The sequence below is a fragment of the Ostrinia nubilalis genome, chromosome W (genome assembly GCF_963855985.1).
Source record: "Ostrinia nubilalis chromosome W, ilOstNubi1.1, whole genome shotgun sequence".
Classification (NCBI taxonomy): domain Eukaryota; kingdom Metazoa; phylum Arthropoda; class Insecta; order Lepidoptera; family Crambidae; genus Ostrinia; species Ostrinia nubilalis.
Window position 1 is genome coordinate 10,292,153 of NC_087118.1, and position 25,708 is coordinate 10,317,860.

General features: G+C 39.4%; 1 protein-coding gene across 1 annotated transcript; it reads left to right on the plus strand.

The window, feature by feature from the left end:
* The first annotated feature begins 10,256 nt into the window (after positions 1-10,256).
* On the plus strand, positions 10,257-24,708 carry LOC135086302 (uncharacterized). Its single transcript, XM_063981088.1, has 8 exons — positions 10,257-10,644; positions 10,756-10,983; positions 11,185-12,005; positions 23,596-23,679; positions 23,772-23,837; positions 23,938-24,027; positions 24,127-24,204; positions 24,426-24,708. Exons 1-8 carry the CDS (start codon positions 10,330-10,332, stop codon positions 24,706-24,708), a joined length of 1,965 nt encoding a protein of 654 aa, XP_063837158.1. The 5' UTR covers positions 10,257-10,329.
* Positions 24,709-25,708: the final 1,000 nt, after the last annotated feature.

The following is a 25,708-nucleotide window of genomic DNA, read 5'->3' on the forward strand; positions in this document are numbered from 1 at the left end:
GCAACTTTGGGAGTAACTTCTGGGCATGACTCTACGTAGCTTTTCGTTAGAGCAGTTGTGAGGTATTGTATGTTTAGCTCTATATTGTTAGTGCTAAGTGTTACATCTGTCATTTGTGTATCGTCTAGTGTTTTGGTTAGTATTTTGTTATACCTTGTTATATCGGTTTTACGGGGGTTACGATATGGAACAGGGTCAGTTAGTTTAATTTTTATTTGGTAACATATGCGTCGGTGGTCCGCAAAGGATGGCTCGTTTGACACATGCCAGCCTTCAATCAGTTCCGCCGCCTCATGTGTTGCCAGCGTCAGATCTATTATAGTTTGGTACCTTGAACTTACGAAGGTGGGTTCAGCTCCTTTGTTCATAATATTCAGGTTCGATTGGAATAAATATTCAGTTAGTAACTCACCCCTTTTGTTTGAATCCGTACTTCCCCACAGCGGGTGGTGTGCGTTGCAGTCTGCGGAGATGATCAAGCCCCAGGCCTGCTCTCTACAGTGTTGTACCAGTGCGGTGAGTTCTTGTGAGGGAACTGCATCCTCACTTGGCATATACACTGAGGCTAGCACTAGGGTTTGTTGTTCTGTCACGGTTTTCACTGCGGTGACATCTCTGGAACAGAACTGATTTAACATGGTACAGCTTAACGTGTTCGGCATGTAAATACACGTTCTTGGTTTATCAATGGAGGTGTTTACTAGTAACTTACCTCCTGTGTTGTTTAGGCCGCAGATTTTGTTGTTTCTGATCCAGGGCTCTTGGATCAGGGCGACGGTCCTATTGTTATTTACCTCCAGCACCCTGCGTAGTGACGCCGCCGCTATTTGTTTGTGCTGGAGGTTGGTTTGTATTACATCGATGGTGGACTTAGGGACTGTTGAGGAGGCCATCTTCGTCTTCGCTGGTCCCTCCTTTCGTCCTTAGTGGCGAGGTTGTCTCCAACTCGCTCTGACCCTAATGGGGAGCTGAGGTGGATGGCTCAGGGGTCGACGTCTCCTTCGTCGCTGCTGTGGTTGTGGTGGTGGCCTCCGATTCTTCCTCCTTGCTACTGAAGAATCTGATGTAGCCACCACCAGACAGGTGTGATACCCGACGGTCTCTGTCGAGGATGGTCTGTTTTTGGTCCTCAGGGATCCCCAGGACCAGGTACACAGCTTTGTACCTAGATGACGGACCTTCCTCCGCTACTTCTGCTCCCTCTGTCACCGAGGCGCTGATGCACTGCCAGGTGTCCACCTTGTACCAAGGGTTTTGGTTGCTGATGACCTTTTGCAGCGTCACCGGGTCGGTAATGTGGCTGTGTAGGAGAAGTCCCGCTCTCAGCCTCCTCCTTACTTCTGACAGCTTTACAACTGTCAGGGTTCTGTTCAACCGCCTCTGTGGTCTAGTGGTAAGACCACCTGCTTCAGACGCCGAGGTCCCGGGTTCGATTCCCAGTGGGGGCAGATTTTTCTGTTCGGTTTGGTTGGTGGTAGGGCTTGTTCTAAGTCCGCCTGGCTAGCTACCACCATCTTACCTAAGTCTGTCGCCATAACAACAATGTTAACAGCATTGTTGTGTTCCGGCAGTTAGAGGTAAGATAGCCAGTTCCTCCGTGGTTGAGGATTCCGGGTGAAGCTCGCTTCCACCTTCGGCCTGATCGTCACTTACCATCAGGTGAGATACAGGCCAAGAGCTTCCTCGTTGTGGATAAAAAAAAAAAAAAAAAAAAAAGGGTTGTGTCCGGGATAGGTGAGGGAATGGTTTTCACCTGGTTCTCCAGCCATTCGCGGGACCTTGCATCCTCGCACCAAAACGCGAAAGCCCCCTCATAAAGATAGGGACGACCGCGCAATGACGTGATGGTGGAGGTGGAGGATTTTGCTTCGTGGTGCCCTGCGAATCGGTCAACACCTTGGAGGTGGACGGCAGATTCTCACGCTGCGTTTCTGCCACGTGGGGTGTTTGAGGGTTTAGCGACTGGCGGGCTTTCTGTCTCGCTCGCCTGCTAGGACGAACGCGAGCCGGTTTGCCTGCCTGTCGTTGCTGTTGTTGTTGTTGCTGCTCCTGCTGCTTCTTCTTATCGCCCTTCTTGGGCCGCTTGTGCATCACCACGTTCCAGGGCGACAGGGTGTCGACCGGCGCGGTGGATGGGATCGCCTCTGCTAAGCATGTTAAATCCAGGCTAGATCCTGGCTTGTGGCATTCTTTGTCCCCCCCAGAGTACGTGGGACAGACCGGATTGGGTCCGGTGAGGGATTCTCCACCTTCGGTGGTACCCTCCTGGGGCAATACATTTTTAGAGTCTGCCATCATAAAGGTGTGCGGGCGGAAGATGGTAACGCACACTGCCACCTGCCCATGGTGAAAGTGTGGTGCGAGCTTTTAGGGGGTATTTAGTGCCCCAGGGCTTTGCGGGCCCGGTGTGGTTATGCGCCGCCACGGTTCGGCTATGTAGGGTGTGGTGGGTGGGAGACTGGAGAGGAGTGGGGTGATGGGGAGGAGCGAGGATTATTGAGGTGTGGGGGGAGTGGAGGGGGATGGGAGGATTACGCATGTCGCTTTCCAAAGGTGACATGGCCATGCTTTTAGGAGGGATTTAGTCCTCCTTGGTTTATGGTGCACCAGATGGTCAGGTTATTTAACCGCCGCCTGTTGTTCGGCGTTGTCGCTCATTTGGCACCACCCAGGGGGCACGTGTAGGGTGGGCCTCGGAAAAGGTGGTGTTTCCTACGGACGCGAGCAACTGCTACCCCCCAATATTGCATCTCATTACAGCAACCCGAATATTCATGGGAATCTTACCCTGGTTGCCGGAGTATTGTGCGGGCAGCATTACTGCGACGCAGAATCCCACCATCCGCAGTCGACATCATGATGGCATCTCTCGCAAACAATTCGTTCAAACAATACGACGTAGCACTCAGAAAATGGTTCTCTTATTGTAAACAGTATAATGTACATATGTATGAAGCATCCATTCCCACTGTCTTGCATTTTCTAAGCGAATCATATAGCAATGGAAGTCAATATGGCACTCTTAATTCGTAGAGATCCGCGTTAACCCTCATATTAGGCCCTTATAAGTCAAAGGATGATAGGATTTCAAGGTTTTTTAAAGGGGTATATCGTCTTCGTCCCCCTCATCCTAAATATAACATCACCTGGGATACTTCTCTAGTCTTAAACTATTTATCCAATCAATACCCAAATAATGATTTGACACTCGAAGTTCTTGCAAAGAAATGTATTACGTTACTTGCTTTAGCAACTGCCAATCGCGTTCAAATACTCTCGAAGATACAGATTAACAACATTGAAATCTTACCATCCCAAATCAGAATTAAAATACCTGATCTCATCAAAACATCCAGAATCGGTGCCACACAGCCATTACTTATTTTACCATTCTTTACCGAAAAACCGGAAATATGCCCCTCGAAAACCTTGCTTTCTTACCTGGAAATGACTAAAACTATCCGTAAAAATACAAACTTTTTCATTAGCCATAAAAAACCACATAATGCTGTAACTTCCCAATCTTTGAGCCGCTGGATCAAAAGTACCCTTAAAGACAGTGGGATTGATACCTCCATCATCACTGCTCATAGTACGCGCCATGCGGCTACTTCCAAAGCCTATAAATGTGGGGTGTCTGTTGATTCAATCCGTAAAACCGCCGGCTGGAGCGGTAGTTCTACGGTCTTTGGTAGATTTTATAATCGGATGATTAATGATAATAGTAACGAAACATCACTAGCTACTGCAGTACTAAATGACGACTGCTAACTTAAATTGTATTGATAGGCCTAAGATATGCCTGATCTACCATTTCACAGTTTCTTTATATTTTGTTTTTTGTTAATTATTTTGTCTCTACAAAAATAATCATTCAATGTTACCTATCGTAGATAGTATTGACTATTTACGCTTAATAATACTTATTCATAAATGTCCTGATTATGTAAACATCATAATAATAAAACTTTTCTTTAAGCTACATCTCGTATTTATTGGCATTTCTTAGGCTGCTCTAAAAGTCTACATATTGTACCTAATAATAAACAGTTAATTTACAGAATCTATTCGGACGATGCACAAGCATAATTAATGATTAAACGAACTTACCTGTATGTGAAGTTCTATCATAATTATGCGAAGTGCATCGTCCGAATAGATTACATCCCTCCCACCCTAACACCCAGTAATACGCCACGAAATGCCAACAAACATCCTTACCTCTAAACTTAATGACGTACCTGTGAATACGGGGTGGCCAGTAGGAGAAAATGATACCATACGACAAAATTTACTTTTATTATTCTGCCGCACAATTTATAAACGCAGTAAGTAACACGAGAACAGTTTCGAGAAAAACGCGATCAAAGTTGAAATTTTATTTTGGGGTGTCTACAATTAGTTACGCAAATATTTGTAAAAAAAAATATATGGGCTTATAGAGCTAAACTCAAAGTTTATTTTGATATGAGTTTTTTGTATTTTAATTAATATTTTGTATTTAAAATTATTAAAAAACTGTTTATGTTATGGATTAACTAAGTTTTTGTTCGATACTTACTACCCATGAATGCAGTATGATTGTTCCTTACTGCGTTTATCAGTAGTTTTCGTTACTTACGGTACATGTGTTAAATGATTGATTAAAATTTTAGTTCTTACAACGTAATATATGCGCCGTATCTTTACAACTTACTGCATTTATGAGTGGGAGTATGAATCAAAATAATTTATCAAAACTTTAAATGTGCAGTAATAATACAATTATACTGCGCTTATCATAAGCCAATAACGCTTTCATGTTGAACTTTCCCAAATGACCAAGGGGTAAATGAAACAAGTATTACAAAATAATTGTTGAGATCGCTTGTTATTAAATCAAAAATTAAGATATGGCACCCACTTTTAGATCTTAAATATACCAATCTAATAAAATAAAGATTCGGTCGTTCGTTTCAGCCGAAAGACGTCCACTGCTGGACAACGGCAAGGATTTCCACAAAGACCGGTCCTGTGCCGCTCGCATACAGGCACCTGAGGCGACCTTCACCAGATCATCGGTCCACCTAGTGTGAGGCTTGCCCAAGCTGCGTCTTCCAGCTTATGGTCGCCACTCAAGAACTTTCCTGCCCCAGCGGCCATCAGACAACTTATAGTGTCTCCAACCTTCAGAGGAGTGGGTACAGCACGGCATTTGACATGATTTTTGTCTTGTCCATTAAAGACCCATTTGTTGAGAGGCTCTATTGAGGCAATCGAGGATTGAGCTTAGATCCTCCACGTTCTCAGCCATGACTATGATATCGTCCTCGAATCAAATATGGGTGATGTACTCGCTGATGATATTTATGCCCAATCCGCTCCAGTCCATAAGCTTGAAAACATCTTCTAGAGTGGTAGTGAACAGTTTTAGAAATATGACATCTCCCTATCTGACCCCTCGCTGCAATTGAAGTCCTGATCCCGGAGACGGACTGACATTGTGGCCTATTCGTACAAGCCCTTCAACGATTATAAATATCTATAGTAAATTTGGCACCGTTGGAGAGACTGTAGCTTGAAGAGACTACAAATGCCAGACAAAGTTGCTGATTATTCTCCTCAGTTTTCTGCCATAGATAAGTATGTGGTCTATCATACTAAAGCCTTATCGGAAACCGATTTGTTCGGGAGGCTAGATGTCGCGTGAAACCATTCATGGTGACTCTCAAAAACAGAATCAGAAGTGAGATGGGTATAAAATAAATTCTTCAACAAGGTTTTGTTGCCTTTTTTGAAGAAGAGTATCACCACACTTCTGTGCCATGCCGTAGGCGTTTTTCCCTCAAGGATGACGGAATCGAATAGCTTCTAAAGAGCCTTTAGTACCGGCGTTCCGCCTGATTTCAGAAGCTCAGCCGTGATTCCATCATCGCCCGGTGACTTGTTGTTTTTCAGCTGTTTGAGAGCCATTCTAATCTCGTACAGACACGTCCGGGATATCTTCGGTATAGTGTCGGGTCAATCTAGCTCTTGGGTCTTCGGCTAGATTTGTCATTTGGACAGGTTTTCAACTTCTTCCAATAACGTAAGAGTCAGCCACTGCGTTCATAACATGTTAATAGCTAGGCAGCACTCTGACAATCCTTAGTATGTACGCAGTATAATTGTAATTACTGCATTAATATTAAGTACAAGTCATCTGTTTTTCCTATGGAAACATAATATCAGTGTGTGTTTAAGTGGAATTACTGCACATATACTATGTGCAAGGTGAACTTAACAATTGTAGAAACATAATAAGAATGATGTAATTGGCACATACTGCACTATTACTGTGTAGCAAATTAAGTAAGCGCGAGTATTCACGTAATATTAAGTTATTATGTGCTCTTACTGCTAACATAGTATGTGAAGAAACCTACAATCTGCTCTTTACTGCGTTTATGATAACATGTATCTTCCGTTCTAAGATAGATAGAAAAAAACGGGTCTTTGATTCTTATAGATCGCGATGTCAGGATTCAGAATATTCAAAACAATCATAAATGCAGTAAGTGGTACTTACTGCGTTTATAAATTGTGCGGCAGTATAATTCTCTAAACTATTCAGTGCTTGAGTGGTGTCACTTACGTGTAACTACATATTGTAATACCTAATAATAAACAGTTAATTTACAGAATCTATTCGGACGATGCACTTCGCATAATTATGATAGAACTTCACATACAGGTAAGTTCGTTTAATCATTAAATATTATTAAAAGCCACAAGCCACAAATGCGTCAACGATCAAATTTTCAAGTCGGCAACTTTGTTCGTATAAGTAAATTCAAAGGAGATTTTTATAAAGGTTATACGCCCAATTGGTCTACAGAAATTTTCCGTATCGTAAAAGTCAATCAAACAGTACCTCAAACGTATCAAATTGAAGACAAACACAATCAAATTATTCTTGGTTCTTTTTATGGATATGAATTACAAAAAACTAAATTGACGGACCTTTATCTTATCGAAAAAGTTAAAAAAAGGAATGGCAACAAACTTTTTGTAAAATGGTTGGGTTTAAGTGTTACGTGTTATGTAGTCCGTTAAATTGGGGAGGCTAAATCGCGACGCCGTTTTTAAAGGCGTCGTGAGCTAGCCTTCCCAATTTATTTACTACTGTTGTGGTCAATCATCAGTCATACCTCTAAGTATAGAGCTAATATAAACAAAAATGTTGATGAGATTGACGCTGTTATAGAAGTGTTAGTGATTGATGATGTATAGCAGACTTCACTGACAATGGACGATTTGACACCGATATTGATTCGATATTACAATTTATTAAAGACATTCTGATCTTGAAAGCTTAATTAATAATAATAATTCTTTATTTTCTCCACAATCTAAATCTAAAGGTTTACAATGTAAGGTGATTATCTTAAATTACAATTAAATGTAGTGGACAGACACTTAGATTGCGGGAGACTGGTGTCTGAGCTAGGCTGCGAGCCTGTATTACAGAACACCAGGACTCTCCGCTCTCGACGTGACCGACTAAAACCTGACCTGTGTGTGTATATGTGTAAGTGTGTATGTGAATGGGAGAAGTGCTGGAATGAGAGTTGTGTACTTATCTATCAGCATGAAGGAACTTTTCAGTTTCATTATAGTTCAGAGTTTGTAAGAATTTTGTTACCTTTATTTTACACTCATGCTTAGTTAGGGGGAGGATATCCAGTTTACGTTGAAGTTGATTGTACAAGAAGGGGCCTAGGTAACAGAAAAAGCGTTTAGCGAAACTAGTCTTGAAAGATGAGCGAGCTACAAGATAATTTCCGTACCGCGCGGGAATAACTTGACATCTCGACATGCACTTTTTTTTTTATTAGCTTAAACGTTTCCTCTACCTTATACCCTTCTGGTATAAAAAACTCAACTCGAAATACCCAAAAATACTGGAAATACAGCTCTTGTTCACAAGTAAATATCTCCAATTTAGGCAATAAATATTTGACATAACGATATATCCAATTAATATTATTCGTACAAACAGTTTTATTTCGATTTATCAATGTATGTCAGAACATGTATTTGTTAATATCTCGACTTATACATTTATGGATTTTCGTTTTTAATTTGACAAAAACAGTTATCAAGTTATGATCCCCTCTGAGTACTAAACACATCCATGATATGTGCAGTTGTCTAGTTATGCACACTGTCAAGAGTTTGGATATTTGGAGTTATCCAGCTATTACATTCGTATAATCATATTTTTATATGTGTTTTAGCAGTTGTTAAAATATAACATTGTCAGGATTTCGAGCGTCTTTAAATATTTTTTACTTTGCAACCCCTGAAAATATTTTTTAATATATTTAAGCGTTAATTATTACTTTTATTACTATTTTCAATAGTTTAAAACTAAATTAACGTTTAAATAGCAAGTTGAAAGTAGAAGGATAAGTTTAGTCAATAGGTAGGTACTATCTAAGTACTTATGTTTTTTCATAACAGACTAAGATTTCGTTTGACAACCGAATATAAGTAAAAAATCTAATAATAAACTTTTAGGTCAACTTTAAGTTCCGGATATTTTTTATAGTCTATTGACTTCAATGACATTAATTAGGAATAATGATGAGGTAAGTAGGGTCGATACGCCAGATCTCGTCCATTTAGTGAGTTGGTAGATTTGAGGAATAAAAACAATATACAATTTTTCGTAATCATTTTGAACGAAAAATTGTTGTCATTATGCTCCCTTTAGTCTTTATAAGTATAGTATTAAACTTGCTCTAAACTATTAGAAGTTTTAATATCTTTGTAATATTCATATTATAGAAAAAATGCATTCAAAATCACTAATAATTAATAACAGCATGGAAATAAAAAAAATATAGATAAAATCTTACTAATTGGTATTCAAAATATTTAGGTATCACACTTAATAATTATAAACATTCATATATTTTAGTTTATTTCATTTTTTTTAAATTTCAATAGCATGGCTCAATTTGCAATATGGTCTCCTCTCTAGGCACAGTTTGCTTTTTAATATTATTTACAACGTCTGTACTATGTATTTAAAAAATTGTCGTGATAATGTGGACGCAAATTGGCTATCACAAAGGGTAAGCTACATTTGGAGCGTGTATTAGCGTCCAGGAAAAGGCCTAAGTACTGAAAAAAATCTTTGTGTTCGATAAGTCATGTAAATGACGTTTTAAATAATATACAACATGCATTGTTTTGTATATTTTAATATCTTAGACCCAGTTAGACCAGACCGCGATCACTTCTGACGCAAAGTGGAAATTTCATTGTAGTAAATTCGCATCCACCTTATTTTAAGTGTCATTTAATAAAGTACAATCACCGATATCATTATCCGTATTGTATGGTTCATGGTTAAGGATTAGAGACTGCGGTAAATCCCAAACTAGACCTAAATATATTAAAAACTTACATTGAAACGCGCACCTGCTCACGTGGGATTTATTTTTGGCAAAAACGGTAGCATGCAGCTATAAGATTTTTTTAATGTGGGTTTACCTGTCATACATTCAGGGAATCATAGCAATAGCTTTCGTTCTAGAGTGAAGGGCGTGTCGACCTTACGCAAAAACATTTCCGTTAATTTTAATTATTTTAAGCCTAATGGTAAGCCTAAAATAATTAAAATTAATTTTGCTTGTTATGAAGCATGGCTTTTGTTCTTTTATTTGTCTTTTTTTTTTTTAAGTAAACGTACAATTATCTGATCAAAAGCAATCATAATCTGCGATTATATTTGATTTTTCTAATAAAGGACAATGTTCATTTCTGGCCTGGCGTGGACAAGTTGCTAATGAAAATATGAATTTGGCAAAATTTTTTAATTATTTTTTAAAGTATTTCCTTAGTGTAACTTTGTATCAATTTACTTAATTAAAAATCCAATTTTAATAGTACTTTAGGCGATAATTACAACTTCCTGTCTTTGACTCTGAATTCAGTGTTGCCAAAATAAATCCTATCGGTAATAATCGATTCAAATCGATTGTTTTTCGACCATGAAATCAAGTGTATTTTTTTAATACTGATTCATTAAAATGACATTAAAAAAAACTTTTTAATATTGGAATAACATTTACCATAAAATACTTTATTAACTAAATGAAATACACTTTATTTTGGATCATCAAAAATACGATCGATTTTTATATCGATTATTTTTAATTATCACTACATAATTAGCATGGCAACACTGAAACACGATAAAAAAATACTGTCAAAAGCTGTTTATTGTCATTCGCTTTGTATTTTTCATCGTGAGTGTTGTTTGAGTGTTTCCCTTTCGACGACTTTATATTTTTGACCATGGACCTTGATGCTTCTCTTCCCGACGACCCTGGCATACTCTCGGACCCCGAATCTCGCTCAACCGATGACCATGGCTCACTTTCGGATAACGAACCTTGCCCAAACGCTGACCACGGCTTACGTATGGACTCCGACCCAAGCCCCAGTGTTGACCCCAGCCCGATTTTGGATAATGAACCAGCAATTCCTCAATCTCATGAGGAGCCTATGAGATGTATTAATTGTGGAGCTGACGTGACGCAGAGGAGGCGACATAACCTAGAGCTTATTCAAGTTCAGACGGTTATACGTCAGTGGATAGCTCCTCAACTGGTAAGTTATTGAATGAGCGTGTGGATTTGTTGAATACCTTTTACAATGTTTATAATCAACCACTTTTACTGTAGATAACCATAATCCTGATATAACTGTTATTTTTTTTAGATTGATGACAGCAGTGTATGTTGTCACTCATGTTGGACCGTGGCTCTGCACCAATCAAGGACAAATATGTCAAATGAAGAACCAACAACTAGCACCGGTCACAGTCGTAATGTCTGTGTTAACTGTGGATGCTCGTTGTTACGAATACGGTCTCATAGGCTGCATACTGACACAGAAAGAGAATCACGTATTCGAAATGTGATAATGGAACAGATTTCACCTCGTCAAGTAAGTATTGTAATGATTATTTTTATTAATATTTTATGAAAGACATTGGCTTGATATATTTTAACAAAATGTATGTTTTGTTCTATACAAATACTTTACTGATAAATAAACATTGACTTGTCTCACATCACATCATCACATCTCAACATTTTAAAGAAAAATGAATTTTGAATGATACCTTATTTGATTTCTTTGTTTCAGCTGCGGGGATCTGACCAGATATGTCATCCCTGCTGGCAGAGAGCTGATCGAGCTGCTACACATGCTGCGGAGCCCCAACAAGCACATGATGGGACGAGAATTCATTTGCCCTTATATTCAAGAGCATCGGACACTCAAAGTCATTGTTTTTTCCCCGAGTGTAATTCAACACAAAGATTGGCTGTTCCCATTTGGCTGAGGGTAAAGTTGTTTAGTGAGTATAAGTTTTATGTACCTCAAAACTGCAGGATTTGTGTTTTCCATTTACACAACGATAATTGGGAAGTATTATCTGACATTCCTCAACCGATACATAGTTTTAATGCTGACCATATACAAGATTTTGCATCTTTTGTTAATGAGAGGCCGCTGATGTTGGATTTTTCAGAGGTAGAGAGAATGTCAGATGAGCTTTTACATTATTGGGTTGGACTAACAAAAGCCAAATTCGAACAGCTCTATTCGGAACTACCAAGACTTGGAGCTATGCGTAATGGTAAATTGGCACTTGGTGCATATTTACTCAAGTTGAGGACAGGAGATAGTGATAAAAGAATTTCGACACTTTTGAACATATCCAGATCTAAGCTTATGAGATTGATGGGAAAAGCTAGGAATATTTTAAATGAGGATTTTGTGTCCAGATACTTAGGGACAGATAATATAACGCGAGCTGAAATCTCTCAAAGGAATTTACTAATACCTAATGGATTGTTCGGTGGTGTCGATCGTAAACCAATTGTTATAATTGATGGAACATACTTATTTGTTCAAAAAAGTTCTAATTATATGTATCAAAAAGATACTTATTCTTTACACAAGTATAGGAACCTTATGAAGCCTTTTCTAATCGTATGTACCGATGGATACATTGTCGATGTGTTGGGCCCCTATCCAGCTACAACATCTGATGCGACTATTATGTCTAATGAATTTAACGATGAGACAAAGCCATTGAGGCAGTATTTTCAACAAGGAGATGTTTTTATACTGGATAGGGGCTTCAGAGATTCTGTGCCGCTGTTAAGGAATTGTAATTATTCTGTCCACATGCCTGAATCCTTACAACAAGGTGAAACACAGTTGTCAACAATGGCAGCCAATAGATCGAGATCTGTCACAGTATGTAGATGGGTGGTTGAAGCCGTGAATGGTATGTTCAAACAATGTTTCAAATTGCTTAGGCATGAATTTTTCAACCGCGCATCTAAACATGCTATGATAGATTTTCGCGTTGCTGCAGCAGTTATAAACCGGTTTCACCAGAGAGTTACTGATCGAGAGGATGCAGGTATAATACTGGACATAATAAATCAAAAAATGTACACTGACAATGTATTAGCTGATTTTGTTATACAAAATAATTTAAATAGACGGCGGGCAGACTTTCGCAGTATAAATGTGAACATCGAAAATGTGTCATTCCCTAGAATGGAATTTAGTGAATTAATTTTAATAGCATGTGGTACATACCAGCTAAAACAGGCTCGATCATATTATGGGGAACATATCAGAGGCAACGGTTCCTATACTATAGAAGTGTGTAGAGACACAGCCAGCAACCTACTGAACGATTACCCTACACCTTCGGCCAGTTGTAGCTTATTAAGGGGTAAGATACACAGCAGGCACATAAGCCGTAAAATATATTATGTTTATATTATTTATGAAAATAATTTAAATGGGCGGGAAGCAGTAAAACAATACTGCTGCAATTGTATGGTTGGCCGAAGAACAGTAGGTTGCTGTGCTCATGTGATGACAATTGTATGGTTTTTGAGCTGGGCAAGGTATCAAGAACATATATTTCCACCTGCCCAGTTCCTGGATAATATTTTGTTGACCTATGAATCAGATTGAAAATAAAATAATGTAAAAAAATGGTGTTTTATTTTGCTTTTAACCTTTTTAAACTTAACCAAAAAACAATGTTTTTAATGATTTGGATACAAAATTATATTTATATTCTGTTTCTTACTGGTATAGACTATTTAACCAATAACAAATTACATGCTGTAATGTCTGTCCACCTCAGGCCAAAGGTCCCATACTAAGTGGGCATAACCCTTTGTTACTATTTCATTGCAAAAGTGATAAAAATATGTTCTATTTTTATGTTTTGTTTTTTTACTTAAACTTCATTCAAAATAATTAACTTAAATCCAATTTTTACACCTGAAATGTTTGTTTTTCTTTGGTGAATAACTTGACAAGTCGTCGGTACACAACTTGACAAGTCTTTTTTTTAATAGATTAAGAAGATAATATAATCAAATTCTTACACCAATCGAAAGATACGCATCAAATTAGCTTATTTCAATCATAAAAATATCAATTATCATTAATTCAGATTTACCAGAGAACTCTAAACTTTAAAATCGCTCCCCTGAAAAGTACGCTTTGTCTGACAGCTTCTTATAAGCCTTCTTTATTCCTCCTGTTTTTTCAATATGATATTTGATGACATCGTTTCTTCTTACTTTGTTGTCCTTCTTTATATTTTCATTGATTTTCTTGCTTATTTCCGTGATTTGTTTTGTATTAGATTTTTTATCCTTCAGTAGTTCTTTCCGTTGTTGGAGTAAATCTTGGGTGTGTGTAGATATCCATTTTTCTTTTGGCATTGATTTGGTTCTATCGATTTCGTTTTTTAAGGTAGTTATGAATTTATTGTAGATTTCTTCTATATTCTTACTGTTGGATTTATCCATCTCGTTTTCCAGTGCGTTTTTGAAATTTATCGTGAAGGTTTCCAGATTTTTATTGGTGATGTATGATTCAGGTCTCTTACTATAGGTTTTTCTTGTTTTCTTTACTGGGTTTCCTTCCAATATTGCACGAACCATTCTATGGTCTGTATTGAAGTTCAGGTTATTTATTACAGTAACATCCTTGATCCTATCTTTTTTATTTGTCATTATATAGTCTATTTCATTCGTGTATCTCCCACAAGGTGAGATCCAGGTCCATTTCCTTGAATTTCTTTTTTTGAAAAAACTGTTCATGACGGACAGTTATTTTCAGTCGCAAAGTTTACCAGTGATTGACCATTTTTACTTCTATGTCCATGGCCAAATCTTCCAATGTTCTTCTCTTCTCCTGTTTTGGATGTACCTACTTTTCCATTAAAGTCACCCATAACTATAAGATTGGAATGTGCCTGCGTTATGGTGGATTGTAGATTACTGTAGAATGATTCAATCTTGTGCATGTCCTCGTTCTTTACTGGTTCTGTTGGTGCGTATGCCTGGATGATTGACCATGGTTCCTTTTTGTTTCCAGTGGGTAGTCTTACATTTAGCATTGGTATTCTTTCTGAAATCCCTATGAACTCTTCGATCTCCGCTAGAAGTCTCCTTTTCACTAGAAATCCAGTTCCATATAGGCCTGCCGTTTCACCTTTATAGTATAGTACTAGCTTTGGTCGCCCGCTACGCGGGCTACAAAAGCTAGATCTGCGATGCTGGCCGCTCCGGGCTTCGCCCTACGCGGCGCTCGGCCTGCGGCCTCGCATTCGGAGCTCGGCCTTCGGCCTCGCAAAAATTACAGGGGGTGTTTGTTGTCTGTCACTGTGCTCTTGTGCTTTTTGACGCAACACGAGTAAATCTACGGGTACTGTTGGGATTTGAACCATCGCTCGGCCTTCGGCCTCGCCTTTCTGTCTGTCACTGGGCTCTAGTCCTTTTTCGACGCATAAAAATTAATCTATGGCGACTCTCGGGCTTTGAACTATCGCTCGGCCTTCGGCCTCGCCTTTTTCTACGTTGGCTAAGCCCCCCTGCATACAATTTGTATGGAGAATTTAGTCCCTTTAGGAAAACGGGTGAACGCTTGGCGGCCATCTTGGATTTCCAAAATTTTGCATTTTTGCCTTAATCTGGACCATTTTCCGCGCCGAACCCCATTTTTACTTTTTTTCTAACTTCACCCAATCTCCGTTGTCCCAAAACTTCGAGTTCCCCTAACTCCCAGTGTTGCCAGGTGATCGAGATGAAAATGGTCAAATGTCATTAGTTTGACCTATTTGCAGGAGGCGTCATCCAAATTTCTGACCGAAAGTCGTTATTTCCATTTTTTACATTTTTGGACCAAAACTCTCAAAGTATGGCAATACTGGAAATTTTTGTTTTCCCAAACGATACTCCTTGACAAACTACGTAATCGCCCCATACAACCCGACTTTCCCAAATGTTGCCAACTGCCCGAAAAATGCATTTGAAAAATCGAAAATCTGAAACTTTTTACAAAATGGCCGCCCGCTCAGCCGCCATCTTGATTTTCCATGATTTCGGATTTTTCCCATAGTCTGGATCGTATAACCGACCAAACCACATTTTTGGATTTTTTCTGCCATATCTCCTTCTGTCCGTCCTTAACTTTAAAGACACCCATGTCGAAAAAAATACTTTTCCCCGTAGCTCCCAGTGTTGCCAGGTAATCGAGATGGAAATGGTCAAATGTCATTTGCACGACCCCTTTGCAGGAGGCGTCATCCAAATTTTTGACCGGATATCGTTATTTCTACTTTCGACATTTTTGGACCAAATCTCCTAAGGTATGGCAACACTGGAGAAATTTCTTCACCCAAGCGAAACCTCTCGACAGGACACACAACCGCCTCATACAACTCGACTTTCTAAAGTGTTGCCAACTACTCGAAAAATGAATTCCAAAATTTCGAAATTTTCAACTTTTCACAAAATGGCCGCCCACGCCGCCGCCATGTTGATTTTCTGACATTTCGGATTTTTCCCATAATCTGAGTCGTATATCCGACCAAACGTCATTTTTATTTTTTTTCTGCCACGACTCCTTCTGTCTGTCCTTAACTTTAAAGTCACCCATGTCGCAAAAAAAACTTTTCCCCGTAACTTTCAGTGTTGCCAGACTTTTTTCATAAAAATGGTGAAATGTCATTCGAGTCCCCAAACGTCACCAAACTGCATACCAAGTTTATGGAATTTTTGGAAATTTACATTTTCTACTATCCGGGGCCGTGGTGGAAAATTTTCTTCCAAAATGGTAGTTTTTTCCGATTCATGGCAACACTCTAATAACAGACCAACAATCGCTCGGATCATTGTACCCCACTCCGGTGTCGCCATCTACCGGAAAATTCGTGTCAAAATTAGGGAATTTTTTGATCGCAACAAAATGGCCGACGGCTCAGCCGCCATCTTGTTTTTTGATAATCTGTGAATGGGGCTCTGAAGCAGACTATACATGTCACAAATATTCAAAAGAAATTTTCAAAAACAATTGCGCATCTCGGAATGACACCTCCCTAAAAACACCCCGAAATCGCATTTTCAATCCAAGATGGCGGCGCGGCCATTTTGTTTTTCCATTTTTTTCTCACATTAAAATACACCTTTTGGCAACCCCAACCAACCACCAAAAAAGAAAAAATTCAGGACGAAAGACAGAAAAGTTTGTGTTTCAAAAAGTGCCGCCATTTTGTTTTTTGGTTCAAAAAATCTAGTAAAGCTGGCAGTCAAAAAATCTAGTTTAAAACAAACATTAACAATTTTACCCCTCTCCCCTCTAAATACCCCAAAAATACCCCTGATCAGTCAGTGAGTGAGTGAGTGGTAATCGAGCTTTATATATTATAAGACTAGCTTTGGTCGCCCGCTACGCGGGCTACAAAAGCTAGATCTGCGATGCTGGCCGCTCCGGGCTTCGCCCTACGCGGCGCTCGGCCTGCGGCCTCGCATTCGGAGCTCGGCCTTCGGCCTCGCAAAAATTACAGGGGGTGTTTATTGTCTGTCACTGTGCTCTTGTGCTTTTTTGACGCAACACAAGTAAATCTATGGCGACTGTCGGGATTTGAACCATCGCTCGGCCTTCGGCCTCGCCTTTCAGTCTGTCACTGGGCTCTAGTCCTTTTTTGACGCATTAAAAATAAATCTATGGCGACTCACAGGCTTTAAACTATCGCTCGGCCTTCGGCCTCGCCTTTTTCTACGTTAGCTAAGCCCCCCTGCATACAATTTGTATGGAGAATTTAGTTCCTTTAGGAAAACGGGTGAACGCTTGGCGGCCATCTTGGATTTCCAAAATTTTGCATTTTTGCCTTAATCTGGACCATTTTCCGCGCCGAACCCCATTTTTACTTTTTTTCTAACTTTACCCAATCCCGAATTCATTTGTTTCTACAATTCCTCATTCCTCCGTTGTCCCAAAACTTTGAGTTCCCCTAACTCCCAGTGTTGCCAGGTGATCGAGTTGAAAATGGTCAAATGTCATTAGTTTGACCTATTTGCAGGAGGCGTCATCCAAATTTCTAACCGAAAGTCGTTATTTCCATTTTTTACATTTTTGGACCAAAACTCTCAAAGTATGGCAACACTGAAAATTTTAGTTTTCCCAAACGATACTCCTTGACAAACTACGTAATCGCCCCATACAACTCGACTTTCCCAAATGTTGCCAACTGCCCGAAAAATGCATTTGAAAAATCAGAAATCTGAAACTTTTTACAAAATGGCCGCTCGCTCTGCCGCCATCTTGATTTTCCATGATTTCGGATTTTTCCCATAGTCTGGGTCGTATAACCGACTAAACCCTATTTTCAGATTTTCCCTGCCATATCTCCTTCTGTCCGTCCTTAACTTTAAAGACACCCATGTCGAAAAAAATACTTTTCCCCGTAACTCCCAGTGTTGCCAGGTGATCGAGATGACAATGGTCAAATGTCATTTGTACGACCCCTTTGCAGGAGGCGTCATCCAAATTTTCGACCGGAAGTCGTTATTTCTACTTTCGACATTTTTGGACCAAATCTCCCAAAGTGTGGCAACACTGGAGAAATTTCTTCACCCAAGCAAAACCTCTCAACAGGACACACAACCGCCTCATACAACTCGACTTTCCAAAGTGTTGCCAACTACTCGAAAAATGAATTCCAAAATTTCGAAATTTTCAACTTTTTACAAAATGGCCGCCCACGCCGCCACCATCTTGATTTTTTGACATTTCGGATTTTTCCCATAATCTGGGTCGTATATCCGACCATACGTCATTTTTATTTTTTTTCTGCCATAATTCTTTCTGTCTGTCACTAACTTTAAAGACACCCATGTCGCAAAAAAAACTTTTCCCCATAACTTTCAGTGTTGCCAGACTTTTTTCATAAAAATGGTGAAATGTCATTCGGGTCCCCAAATGTCACCAGACTGCATACCAAGTTTATGGAATTTTTGGAAATTTCCATTTTCTACTATCCGGGGCCGTGGTGGAAAATTTTCTTCCAAAATGGTAGTTTTTTCCTATTCATGGCAACACTCGAGGAACAGACCAACAATCGTCCGGAACATTGTACCCCACTCCGGTGTCGCCATCTGCCGGAAAATTGCTACCAAAGTTTGGGAATTTTTTGATCGCAACAAAATGGCCGACGGCTCAGCCGCCATCTTGTTTTTTGATAATCTGTGAATGAGGCTTTAAAGAAGACTATACATGTCACAAATATTCAAAAGAAATTTTCAAAAACAATTGCGCATCTCGGAGTGACACCTCCCCGAAAACACCCCTGAAATTGCATTTTCAATCCAAGATGGCGGCGCGGCCATTTTGTTTTTATAATTTTTTCTCAATTTTTTTAGCACACCTTGGCAACCCCAACCAACCACCAAAAAAGAAAAAATTCAGGACCAAAGACAAAAAAGTTGTTGTCTCAAAAAATGCCGCCATTTTGTTTTTTGATTCAAAAAATGTAACAAAGCTGGCAGTCGAAAAATCTAGTTTAAAACAAACATCAAAAATTTTACCCCTCTCCCCTCTAAATACCCCAAAAACACCCCTGATCAGTGAGTCAGTCAGTCAGTGAGTGGTAATCGAGCTTTATATAATATATTATAGATATATATATATATAGACTAGCTTTGGTCGCCCGCTACGCGGGCTACAAAAGCTAGATCTGCGATGCTGGCCGCTCCGGGCTTCGCCCTACGCGGCGCTCGGCCTGCGGCCTCGCAAAAATTACACAGGGCGTTTATCGTTTGTCGCAAGGCTCTTTTGCTTTTTTGACGCAACACAAGTAAATCTATGGCGACTGTCAGGATTTGAACCATCGCTCGGCCTTCGGCCTCGCCTTTCTGTCTGTCACTGGGCTCTAGTCCTTTTTTGACGCATTAAAATTAACCTATGGCGACTCTCGGGCTTGTAACTATCGCTCGGCCTTCGGCCTCGCCTTTTTCTACGTTAGCTAAGCCCCCCTGCATACAATTTGTATGGAAAACTCAGTTCCATTTGGAAAATGGGTAACTGCTTGGCGGCCATCTTGGATTTCCAAAATTTTGCATTTTTGCCTTAATCTGGACCATTTTCCGCGCCGAACCCCATTTTTACTTTTTTTCTAACTTAACCCAATCCCGTAAAACAATTCCTTAAAACCACCCATGTCCCAAAATTTTGAGTTTCCGTAACTCCCAGTGTTGCCAGGTCATCGAGCTAAAAATGGTCAAATGTCATTAGTTTGACCTATTTGCAGGAGGCGTCATCCAAATTTTTGACCGAAAGTCGTTATTTCCTTTTTTTACATTTTTGGACCAAATCTCCCAAAGTATGGCAACACTGGAAATTTTAGTTTTCCCAAACGATACTCCTTGACAAACTACGTAATCGCCCCATACAACTCGACTTTCCCAAATGTTGCCAACTGCCCGAAAAATGCATTTGAAAAATCAGAAATCTGAAACTTTTTACAAAATGGCCGCCTGCTCAGTCGCCATCTTGATTTTCTGACATTTTGGATTTTTCCCATAATCTGGGTCGTATAACCGACCAAACCCCATTTTCAGATTTTTCCTGCCATATCTCCTTCTGTCCGTCCTTAACTTTAAAGACACCCATGTCGAAAAAAATACTTTTCCCCGTAGCTCCCAGTGTTGCCAGGTGATCGAGATGAAAATGGTCAAATGTCATTTGCACGACTCCTTTGCAGGAGGCGTCATCTAAATTTTTGACCGAAAGTCGTTATTTCTACTTTCGACATTTTTGGACCAAATCTCCCAAAGTATGGCAACACTGGAGAAATTTCTTCACCCAAGCGAAACCTCTCGACAGGACACACAACCGCCTCATACAACTCGACTTTCCAAAGTGTTGCCAACTACTCGAAAAATGCATTCTAAAATTTCGAAATTTTGAACTTTTCACAAAATGGCCGCCCACGCCGCCGCCATCTTGATTTTCTGACATTTCGGATTTTTCCCATAATCTGGGTCGTATATCCGACCAAACGTCATTTTTATTTTTTTTCTGCCATAATTCTTTCTGTCTGTCACTAACTTTAAAGACACCCATGTCGCAAAAAAAACTTTTCCCCATAACTTTCAGTGTTGCCAGACTTTTTTGATAAAAATGGTGAAATGTCATTCGGGTCTACAAATGTCACCAGACTGCATTCCAAGTTTATGGAATTTTTGGAAATTTCCATTTTCTACTATCCGGGGCCGTGGTGGAAAATTTTCTTCCAAAATGGTAGTTTTTTCCGATTCATGGCAACACTCGAATAACAGACCAACAATCGCCCGGAACATTGTAACCAACTCCGGTGTCGCCATCTGCCGGAAAATTGCTACCAAAGTTTGGGAATTTTTTGATCGCAACAAAATGGCCGACGGCTCAGCCGCCATCTTGTTTTTCGATAATTTGTAAATGAGGCCTTGAAGCAGACTATATAAGTCATAAAAACTCAAAAGAAATTTTCAAAAACAATTGCGCATCTCGGAGTGACACCTCCCCAAAAACACCCCTGAAATCGCGTTTTCAATCCAAGATGGCGGCGCGGCCATTTTGTTTTTTTATTTTTTTCTCACATTTTTGAACACACCTTGGCAACCCTAATAAACTCCCAAAAAGGAAAAAATTCAGGATGAAAAACAAAAAAGTTGGAGTTTCAAAAAGTGCCGCCATTTTGTTTTTGGGTTCAAAAAATCTAGTAAAGCTGGCAGTCAAAAAATCTAGTTTAAAACAAACACTAACAATTTTACCCCTCTCCCCTCTAAATACCCTAAAAATACCCCTGATCAGTGAGTCAGTGAGTGAGTGGTAATCGAGCTTTATATAATATAGAATAGAATAGATAGATAGATAGATAGATAGATAGATAGATAGATGTATTCTTTATTCTCTCTTCTATGCCTTTTCCTTCTCTTCTCATTTCGCTGATACCTACTATGTCCCATTTTAGGTAATTAAGGGCCAATTCCAGCTCTTGTAGGTTCTCCTCTGTCCTCAGAGTTCTTGTATTTAGCGTACAGATATGTGTGACATTGTTGTTGTTCCTTGTAGCGTTATGTGTTTTGTTCTGTTTGTGTGATGAGGCCTTTGAAATCGTTGGAGGGTGGTAGTCTACATCTCCCGCGGTGACCAGCCGTCTTGGGAGAGGGGTTGGGGTGTTGTTGATGGTTTTTATTTTAGTTTGTTGTGTTGTTTGGTTTGTCTTGTCCGGGTTCCAGTTGAGGGAAGAAGTTTTTAGTTTTTTGAAGTTTTTGGCTCAGACACCGATGATGCTCTACCTCGTGCCACATAATTGAATATGCTTGGTTTTACTACTCCTTGTGTATTGCTTGTAGATGGCTCATCAATACGTTTGTCGGTAATTTGTTTCTTCCTGGTGCATGTTGAGATTGTTTCTGGCGATTCTACCTTTTCTCTTTTCCTTTTCTCTCGGTTAGCATCTTTTGGGTTTTTTACTACTAACTTATCGTATTTCAGATAAGCTAAATTTCCCTTCTTTCTTTCTTCTTCCAGCATTGGTTGTAGTTTTCTGCGGGTTTCTAAAACTTCTTTTGGAAAGTCTTCTTTAAGATAGATGCCTTGTGGCAGGTTGGACGTTCATATTACTAGTTTTAAAATTAATCGTAAATACAGTTATCCATTATTTTGCACTCAAGTGTAAATATGTACAAAACTGTTATGTCAGTTTCTTATTATCGACAAAGGTTTTCATTGCGATTAATACAGGGCGAGTTTGTAAACAGTATCAAATTTTTTTTAATAAGCTCTAAAGATCAATTCAACAATACAACTTTATCTTAATTATTTTTAATCACAGCAGTTTGCGCAAATCAATTTTGAAAATCTAATTCGCGGTGCCCATAAAGGATAAGGCTTATTTTCGAGCACTATTATGTCTATTAAGCTTCGCAGTTAACTATAAATTACGTAATTTTCTATTAATAAAGTGTGTCCATTTTTAAAACACGCGCAAATGTTATAAATAATTAAATAAATATGAAAAAAAGTGTTTTCTTTATGCAAATTGATTAAGTTACTGATTCTGAGTCGCTCCTAAAAATTTGGACACTGATTGCAAAGTCACCCTGTATAATTGTATTTTATTTTTAAGTTATGTTTTTCGCACATAATATCTTGTATGTGTGTAATTATGTTCATGTTTTATTTCTTACCTCGTATCTTCCAAACGGATTGATGGATTTCGTATCGAATTATTGACTTGTTTACTCATAAAGCTTTACCGGCTGAACGGATTTAGATGAAATATGGATTTAAGACAACAAATTGTCAAAACTGTAAGCAAAGCTAGTAAATAATCTATGTAGTACATTATCAGGAATGCCTTATACATATAAATCATTTCATCACAACGCTGCTGGATCCTATACTCCCACTGTTGGGGAACATATTGTCTGTAGGTACATGTACGTTTTATAAAACTGTAACAGAAGCGTGCCTGCAAATTGGAGGTGCTCATTCCAGGAAGCTCTGAATTTGAAATACCTATTCATAATGATACATAATTATTATTGATTTGAGCAACTAATATTACTAACTACATCAAATGATTTTGAGTCATATAAAACCATAAATAAAACCATAAGTGTGATTTGGTTGAAACTTTGTGAAAAATCAAAAATGTGCAGGTGGAGCCGCGGTCAATCCCTAGTGATTGAAATAATATTTCGTAAATTTCACGCGAACAAAAGTTGCTGATGGGTAAATAATATTTTAAAGTAATTTGATAAACGTTTGTTCAATCAATTGCTGATCGGCATTATTTGGTGTGTGCGTTATTTTGACTGTTTTACAGTGTGTGTGAGTGAAAATTTGGATATAAAATAAGCGGTAAGTGAAGTAATTATCATTATTTTCTGCGATTCATATCTGATCATCTTCGATTCTTCGTGCCGTAACTCTGCGCTTCAGCTTCACTTCTGGGAAAATGTTCGTGAGTTATTTTATTATAATAAATAATATTTTTGGTTCTCAAGGTTTAGACATAGTAGACTCAGTACAACTGTTTTGTTTTGGTATCTGAATTTAGGGTTTCAGGTCGTTGAGACTACTAAAATACTCAATCCCCAGTACTATCATTGTTTATTTCACAGTCCGTTCAGACATACACTAGTCTTTGTTATTTTTCAAATAATTTACTTACAGGTCGGAATCCGAGTACAAGAATCGTAGCGCTGCTGCAGCTTGCTTGGAATCAGAGTCTGAGTACTCGTCAGAAGATAATACTTGGTAAATATTGATTACTAAATTATAAAGACTGAAATAATGATTGATAAAAATACGATGAAACTTGCTTTAAAACCTAATTATTTTTACTATAGCCCTCCAAAGAAGACGACCAAAGGCAGCGGCAGCAGCAAGGCTAAGGTGACCAAAAAAAAGATAAGGTTCGTAGCTTAAATATTAAATTAATTAAATGTGTTAGGTTAGCGTAGAATTTACTATTTCACTTATTACTGTGTTAACTCCTAAATGTATATTTTACAGGGCTGAATCAGACTGTAAGAAACGCAACGCTGCTGCAGCTGACCTGGGTTCTGACTCGGAGTACTCTTCGGACGAAGAAGAAGATCTAAGGTACATACTCGTATTATGACTTACCTACCTTCTTTGTATGAAAGATTCGTTATGAATGAATGATATTCGTCTAACTGATAATCATCAAATTTGTTACAGTCCCTCCAAGAAAACTAAGGCCAGCAGCCAGAGCAAGATCAAGGCTGCAAAGAAGGAGACGTCCAAAAAAAAGGCTGGGTACGTATACTTGTTATAATTACCCTATAAAATAACATTGTTTCTATAGCAACTTGCACTTTCTCACTTGCACTTTGATTCTATTTTACGATAATTTAAACATAATTAATCCTATATTGTTTCTTTGTTTAATGATAATTAAATAACATTTTCTTTAATAAACTTTCGTGAACGACTAGTAACTAATCAAGATAACATTTTGAACAGTTTTTTTTTTCAAGGAAGAACAGTAAAACTCTTAGCGGCATTTACGAGGAGCTGTTTGGAGACGCCTGCGAGCCTGCTCCCAAACATCAGCCGCTGTGGTCCTCGCTGTCGCGGCGGGTCGCGGGCGGAATCAGCCGCCAGGGCACGCTGCAGGCTGACGGCGACGTGTACATCGACCTGCGCGTGTTCGACATAGCACAAATAAATTGGCGTCAACCCGAGAGAGCGCTTCGACAAGTGGAACGGCTGTCTGAGAGTCCGGCTGAGCCACGACGAGCCGTTATGGGCCGGTATTAAAAAAATATTTAAGGACTAGCGGCCGCCCGCGACTTCGTACGCGTGGACCTCGTTTTACTCCATTAGGGGTGGAGTTTCGTAAAATCCGCTCTTAGCATCTATAGCGCATACATTTTAAATTTCAACTCTCTTACTTTAAACACATAGGACTTTCAGTGAATATGATAATGATAAGTGACTTTATAAACTTCCAACCCTCCTTTTATCTCCTTAGCCCCCGTAGTTGATTTCTAATGATACGTTTTCAGTATTTGTACCACCACCACCACCACCACCATTTCAGCCATAGGACGTCCACTGCTGAACATAGGCCTCCCCCAATGCTTTCCATGTTGATCGATTGGAAGCGGCCTGCGTCCAGCGCTTCCCTGTTACCTTTACGATGTCGTCGGTCCACCTTGTAGGTGGAAGTCCCACGCTACGTTTTCCGGTACGCGACCTCCATTCCAGAACCATTCTGCCCCATCGGCCATCAGTTCTGCGTACTATGTGCCCTGCCCATTGCCACTTCAGCTTGCTAATCCGTCGGGCTATGTCAGCGACTTTGGTTCGTTTACGGATCTACTCATTTCTGATTCGATCTCGCAAAGAAACACCAAGCATAGCCCTCTCCATAGCACGCTGTGCAACTGAGCTTCTGTTTATACCCTATAGTGAGAGGCCACGTTTCCGAGCCATAAGTTATCACTGGTAACACATATTGGTTATACACTCTAGTCTTCAGGCATTGAGGTAATATTTTGGACGAAAAGATGTTGCGTAGTTTCCCGAACGCTGCCCAGCCGAGTTGGATTCGACGATTGACCTCCTTCTCGAAATTGGACCTACCTAGCTGGATCGTTTGGCCGAGGTAGACATACCTACTTGTCGACAATCTCGAGAATTGAGCTCCCAACTGAAACTGGGTAGGGCGCAACATGGACATTCGACATAAGCTTCGTTTTGTCCATGTTCATCCTCAGGCCTACCTGATGGGAAAATCGATTAAGGTCTTCGAGCA

Coding starts and splice junctions, on each gene's coding strand:
- LOC135086302 (XM_063981088.1), top strand. CDS start 10,330: ATGGACCTTGATGCTTCTCTTCCCGACGACCCTGGCATACTCTCGGAC. Junction 12,006..23,595: donor GATACTTATTCTTTACACAA/GTATAGGAACCT, acceptor ATTTACTTACAG/GTCGGAATCCGAGTACAAGA. Junction 24,205..24,425: donor ACGTCCAAAAAAAAGGCTGG/GTACGTATACTT, acceptor TTTTTTTTCAAG/GAAGAACAGTAAAACTCTTA.